General features: G+C 38.8%; 1 protein-coding gene across 1 annotated transcript in view; it reads right to left on the minus strand.

Annotated features, from left to right (window-relative positions):
• Positions 1–6,959, minus strand: part of KLHDC1 (kelch domain containing 1) — a 61,031-nt gene that overhangs the window by 39,094 nt on the left and 14,978 nt on the right. Inside the window, exons 2-4 of the mRNA XM_011956920.1 lie at positions 5,668–5,738; positions 5,074–5,191; positions 4,511–4,629 (exon numbers count right to left, since the gene is read on the minus strand). Coding sequence (XP_011812310.1) covers positions 4,511–4,629; positions 5,074–5,191; positions 5,668–5,738 — 308 coding nt within the window. The remainder of the gene's footprint in view (positions 1–4,510; positions 4,630–5,073; positions 5,192–5,667; positions 5,739–6,959) is intronic.

A 6,959-nucleotide genomic window follows, 5' to 3' on the forward strand; every position in this document is an offset into this window, starting at 1 on the left:
CTGGCCTATTTTTTTTTTTTTTAGACAGAGTTTCACTCTTGTCACCCAGGCTGGAGTGTAATGGTACAACCTCAGGTCACTGCAACCTCCACCTCCCAGGTTCAAGCAATTCTCCAGCCTCAGCCTCCTGAGTAGCTAGGACTACAGGTGCCTGCCACCATGCAAAAAAATAATTTTTGTATTTTTAATAGAGATGGGGTTTCACCATGTTGGCCAGGCTGGTCTCGAACTCCTGACCTCAAGTGATCTGGCTGCCTCGGCCTCCTAAAGTGCTGGGCTTACAGGCGTGAGCCACTGCGTCTGGTCTGTATTTTGTATTTTATATATACTTTTATATATACTTAATATAATAAAGTAGGCTGGGCGTGGTGGCTCACGCCTGTAATCCTAGCACTTTGGGAGGCTGAGGCGGTCAGATCATGAGGTCAAGAGATCAAAACCATCCTTGCCAACATGGTGAAACCCCGTCTCTACTAAAAATACAAATATTAGCTGGGTGTGGTGGTGCGTGCCTGTAATCCCAGGTACTAGGGAGGCTGAGGCAGGAGAATAGCTTGAACCAGGGAATTGGAGGTTGCAGTGAGCCGAGATCATGCCACTGCACTCCAGCCTGGGTGACAGAATGAGACTCTGTCTCAGAAAAAAATAATAATAAAGTAAAATATATATAAATACATATACACTTAATATAATATAGTAAATATGCATAATATAAAATATATAATATATGTTAAGTATATATTATATATAAAATATAAAATATATAAAAATAAGTCTCCATATATATGGAAATAAAGTATATATATATTTTCCATATATATGGAAATAAAGTATATACAAATATATATTAAGTATACATGTAAAAGTATAATATATAGACATATTTTATATTATATATACTACTATGTGTTAAGTATATGTTAAAGTATATATTAAATAACATATACTAGTATATGAGTCAGGGTATTTGAGTCAAATACTATACTATTCATATCCTCCTGCCTCAGCCTCCCAAGTAGCTGGGACCACAGGTGCATGGCATGCCACCACACCTGGCTTTTTTTCTAAATTTAGTAAAGATGGGGTTTTGCCATGTTGGCCAGGCTGGTCTCCAACTCCTGGCCCCAAGTGATCCTCCTACCACAGCCTCCCAAAATGCTGGGATTATAGGCGAGAGCCACTAGGGAAGGCCGACATCAAATATTTCAAATCCCTGATTTTTAAAATGGTAATTTAAAACCTTACTGACCACTCTGAAGGATACTAGAGAAATGACTCCTGAACACTGATCCAAAAGGGGAAAGAATCAAGCATTTATCCTGATTTTCCTATACAGTACCTTAGGGTTAATAACCAGTTAAAGAAAGCTTCTTTTTATAGAAGTATTCCACTAACAAATTAAGAACAAATAATAGAATTAGAATATCATCACTTTGCATATTCTTGTACAAAAATGGATCTAGGCAACAATCATCGGTGCTTGCTAACATACAGAGACAACCAAACATTATGTGCCTACTAATGTCTAAAAATAGTTAGCTATGGGCTGGGCACCGTGGCTCACGCCTGTAATCCCAGCACTTTGGAAGGCCGAGGCGGGCGGATCACGAAGTCAGGATATCGAGACCATCCTGGCTAACACGGTGAAACCCCATCTCTACTAAAAATACGAAAAAAAAAAAAAAAAAAAAAAAATTACCCGGGCGTGGTGGCAGGCGCCCACAGAAAGCTACTCAGGAGGCTGAGACAGGAGAATGGCCTGAACCCAGGAGGCGGAGCTTGCAGTGAGCGGAGATCGCACCACTGCACTCCAGGCTGGGTGACAGAGCGGGACTCCATCTCAAAAAAAAAAAAAGTTAGCTATGGGCCAGGCGTGCTGGCTCACGCCTGTAATCCCAGCACTTTTGGAGGCCGAGGAGGGTGGATCACGAAGTCAGTAGTTCAAGATGAGCCTGGTCAACATGGTGAAACCCCTTCTCTACTAAAAAATGCAAAAATTAAGCTGGGTGCGGTGATTCACGCCTGTAATCCTAGCACTTTGGGAGACGGAGGCAGGAGGATCACGAGGTCAGAAGTTCGAGACCAGCCTGGCCAATATGGTGAAACCCCGTCTCTACTAAAAATACAAAAAAAAACCCCCGCAAAAACTAGCCAGGCATGGTGGCACACGCCTGTAGTCCCAGCTTCGGGAGGCTGAGGCAGAAGAATCGCTTGAACCCAGGAGGCGGAGGTTGCAGTAAGCCGAGATTCCACCACTGCACTTCATCCTGGGCAATAGAGGGGGACTCCGTCCGTCTCAAAAAAAAAAAAAAAAAAAAATTAGCCGGGCATGGTGGCAGGTGCCTGTAATCCCAGCTACTTAGGAGGCTGAGCTCGCAGGAGAATCACTTGAACCCCAGAGGCGGAGATTGCAGTGAGCTGAGATCGCACCACTGCACTCCAGCCTAGGCAGCAGAGGAAGACTCCATCTCAAAACAAACAAACAAACAAACATAGCTATGAAGTACTTTTTATTTGCTCCCAAACCAACAACCAACACAAGAACATTAATTTGCTTAAGTTTCTAGATCTAAGTACCAATTTACAGAAAATAGAAGGTGTAGAGGAATACATTAAATGATATCACAGACACACAACCAACACAGTGCAGACTATTGGGATTCTACAGCCAAATGACATGGTTTCTTTATCAAATAAATTTCAAGAACAAAACAACAAAAAAGACCAAAAGGAAATATCTAGAATAAAAGCAACTTGACAGGCATATTGGCCAGGTGCAGTGGCTCATGCCTGTAATCCTAGCACCTTGGGAGGCCAAGGCAGGTGGATCATGAGGTCAGATCAAGACCATCCTGGCTAACATGGTAAAACCTGGTCTCTACTAAAAATACAAAAAAATTAGCCAGGCATGGTGGTATGTGTCTATCGTCCCAGCTACTCAGGAGGGTGATGCAGGAGAATTGCTTGAACTTGGGAGGCAGAGGTTACAGTGAGCCGAAATGGCACCACTGCATTCCAGCCTGGGCGACAGAGATTCTGCCTCAAAAAAAAAAAAAGAAAAAGAAAAAAGAAAAAAAAAGACATATAAATTGATTGCAATGTATAGACCTTATCTAGTCCTCTACTGAACAAATTGTTTAAAAACATTTAAGAGACAAGCAAATCTGAAAACTGGAAATTGAATACCGAATGATATTGTAAAACACAAATAAAATTTAATAAAGTAATTGGCAATGAAGAAAACCCTTAAAACAAAAAATATAAGAACTCAAATAACAGAGTTGATGGCCATAAAATATGAGGAGCTGAAACAGAATTGTTAGAAATTAGGAAAGAAGGCCAGGCACAGTGGCTCACACCTGTAATCCCAGCACTTTGGGAGGCCAAGGCAGGTAAATCATGAGGTCAGGAGTTCGAGATCAGCCTGGCCAACATGGCGAAACCCCATCTCTACTAAAAATACAAAAATTAGGGCCAGGCGTGGTGGCTCATGCTTGTAATCCCAGCACTTTGGGAGGGCCGAGGCTGGGGGACCACAAGCACAGGGGATTGAGATCATCCTGGCTAACACAGTGAAACACAGTCTCTACTAAAAATACAAAAAAAATTAGCCAGTGTGGTAGCACACCCCTATTGTCCCAGCTACTTGGGAGGCTGAGGCAAGAGAATTGCTTGAACCTGGGAGGTGGAGGTTGCAGTGAGCTAAGATCGCGCCGCTGCACTCCAGCCTAGGCGATGGAGTGAGACTCTGTCTCAAAAATAAATAAATAAATAAAATAAAAACACAAAAATTAGCTGGGCACGGTGGCAGGCGCCTGTAATCCCAGTTACTCAGGAGGCTGAGGCCAGAGAATCGCTTGAACCCGGGACAGAGTGAGGCTCCATCTCCAAAAAACAAAAAATTAGGAAAGAAATAAAAGGGGAGAAAAACTCATTTCAGAAATGAAGACAAAGTTACAAACAGCAAAGAGACAGTTATCACAGAAAATACAGCAAAGGACATAAAGAATAAAAATGTGAAAAACCACAAAGAATAGTTAAAAAGAATTAGCAAGAAATGATAAACAGGGAGTGGGGAGCTAAAATGTTCATCACTAAAGTTCCCCTTCTTTCCAAAAATGGAACAGAAGGATTACAAATGTAACTCACAAAAACTGGTGTTGAAGGAATGGGAGGGAGAGAGGGATGAAGAGGCTACCATCTAGTTTTACTGATGCTCAGAGTAGGGGAATGATAGATGTTGTTCAGAGAAAAAGAATGAGTAATATATGAAAATATAAACATAAGCACTGGATTTACTCAAGGTCCTACCCAGTGCAATAAGGAAACAAAAAGTTTAAAGATTAGAAAGGAAGAAATACAACGAGCATTATCCACAGATATTCCGATTATTTAGAAAATCAATTGCTATCCTGAAAAAACTCATACCTTTAAGCGTTCTGTATTTTAGCCAAAAGTTATTATCTTTGCTTAGGTAGACATAATGCATTAAGTGCAACTGCTGCATTACCTGTCTTTATATACCCAGCAGGAAAGTTTATCACGTGGTGTGGGTGGTTGTCCTTCAAAGTTGGTGATTTTTTCCCAAATGTAGGTTCCATCTCTTGTTCGTAAATTAACAAAATAAAGCTTTAAAAGACGAGAACACTATTAGCAGACACGGCATTTAAAAATTAAATCTACAACAGAGGGAATGTGATCCAATAATTAATACTATTTTTTTCTTTTTAATAGGTAAGCTTGTTACCTATTAAAAATTAAAAATTGTAGAATTAATAAAAACAAGACTGTTTTAGGAGTAAAAATGATATATAAAACATATTAAAATAGGTCTTTTCCATCCTGCTCTTATCCTATGAATATCAATTAAATATGCAGTTAATTCTGAAGGAGAAAGACACAGAAGAAGAGAAGAGCAGAACTGCTGCATTTTCAATCTAGCTTTAAAATCTTTAATCATAAGTTTAAGGTTTTCTATATATATATTCTTTTTAAAATATTTGTAACTTGTGAGATGAAATGATACATTAAATATTACATTTTGCTGCACTCTTGAATTAAAGAAATTATTACTCGATTGCTGTATCCTTTGTCATCATATCCTCCAAAAATGTACAGCTTTCCATTAATGCAAGCACCACAGCTTCCTGACATGGAGGCTGGGAGTTCTCCTTCCATGAGGTGCATTCTCCTGCAGCAAGAATAACATGGAATCCCGTAACTTTCCAGAAAGGCAAATTAAATTTTCTTTAAACTCCATGAGTACTTTTGTCAGTGAAAACTGTCACTGTCAGTTACAATTATAATGTAATGGTGACTAATAATGTAAAAACTCTAAGATGATCCAGGGTAAAAATTTTTCAATTTGCTAGGAAAAAAAAAAATCACAAAAATTTCACACGTCACTAGAACTTGGAATTTGCAGAATAATACAAAATCTTCAGAGACAGCACTGTTCTTGAGAGAAATACTAAAAGACAAAAAATGGAGCAGGGAAGACAGCAGGGGAATGAAAGCATCAGAAAATTAAAGCATTGAAAGAAAAGGAAAGAGAGACTTCAAAAATGTAGCAGTATATTCAAAGTATGGTCTCAAATTCCCTGAAGTCTACAGAAACATTTATAATAGAAATTAAGATCAGACAGTATGCAATTTAAAATTACTTACCACAACCCACTATCAATATCATAGGTCCAAATTTCATCATTAGGCAAATATACTTCATTGTCTTCAATAGACTAAAAATACAGAATACATAAAATTATGTTTATCAAGTACATAGCAAACAGTTACACAGCTTCTCAGGATGAGAAAAACTGCTAGGAAAATACTATAAAACACAAAAGAAGGCTCAAGGATTTTTTTCAATATAAAATAAAATGTATCAAAAGAAAAGGAAAGAAAGATTTTCTAAGAGAAAGTGGGAAAACAATAAAGGATCCAAATAAAACATAGCAAGTATATAAGTCTCAAGAAAATACTTAGGACAATTAAACCTTTAAAAGGGGCTTTATGTAAAAGAAAACAGCAGAACAATAAGATTTAGAGCAGAATATTAAAGACTATAAAGCCAGGAAGAAAAAGATCATCAAAAAAGGGCAATGTATTTTGGGTGACAGGAAGTATCAATGGAGGAAATTTTTAAAAGATACAATTAAATATCTCATTAAGATATCTCAGATACTTTAATTCACTGAATATATTTTTTGAGTGCCTGCTATATGCAAGGCATAGTATTAGTTGTTCATTAAATCTAGAATATAAGGATCACAATACATTTCACTAGTCAAAATGACAACTCTGAACTGGAATAATCTCTAAAGAAGCTGATCACAAATAGAATAGCACATTCTTACATTCATGATGAAAAGAGAAGTAAGACTTGTATAACAATCTTACTTATTTTGAGCTTAAACAAACTTACGGCTTAAAATCAATTTTTACACAAATCTGTCATAGTTCTCAGAATCTATATAATAATTCAAACATAACCAGCTAGGCGCAGTGGCTCAGCCAGCACTTTGTAATCCCAGCACAGTGTAATCCCAGCACTTTGGGAGGCTGAAGCAGGTGGATCACCTGAGGTTAGGAGTTTGAGACCAGCCTGGCCAACATAGTGAAACTCCACCTCTACTAAAAATACAAAAAACCTAGCTGGGCATGGTGGCATATGCCTGTAATCCCAGCTACTCAGGAGGCTGGGGGAGGAGAATCGCTTGAACCTGGGAGGCAGAGGTTACAGTGAGCTGAAATTGTGACACTGCACTCCAGCCTGGGCAAAAGAGTGAGAATTCGTCTCAAAAACAAACAAACAAACAAACAAACAACTAGAATTTTAAAATAGCACTTTAAGAATTTCTAAAACTGGCCGGGCGCCGTGGCTCAAGCCTGTAATCCCAGCACTTTGGGAGGCCGAGACGGGTGGATCACGAGGTCAGGAGATCGAGACCATCCTGGTC

Source organism: Colobus angolensis, unplaced genomic scaffold, assembly GCF_000951035.1.
Source record: "Colobus angolensis palliatus isolate OR3802 unplaced genomic scaffold, Cang.pa_1.0 Scaffold428, whole genome shotgun sequence".
Lineage (NCBI taxonomy): Eukaryota > Metazoa > Chordata > Mammalia > Primates > Cercopithecidae > Colobus > Colobus angolensis.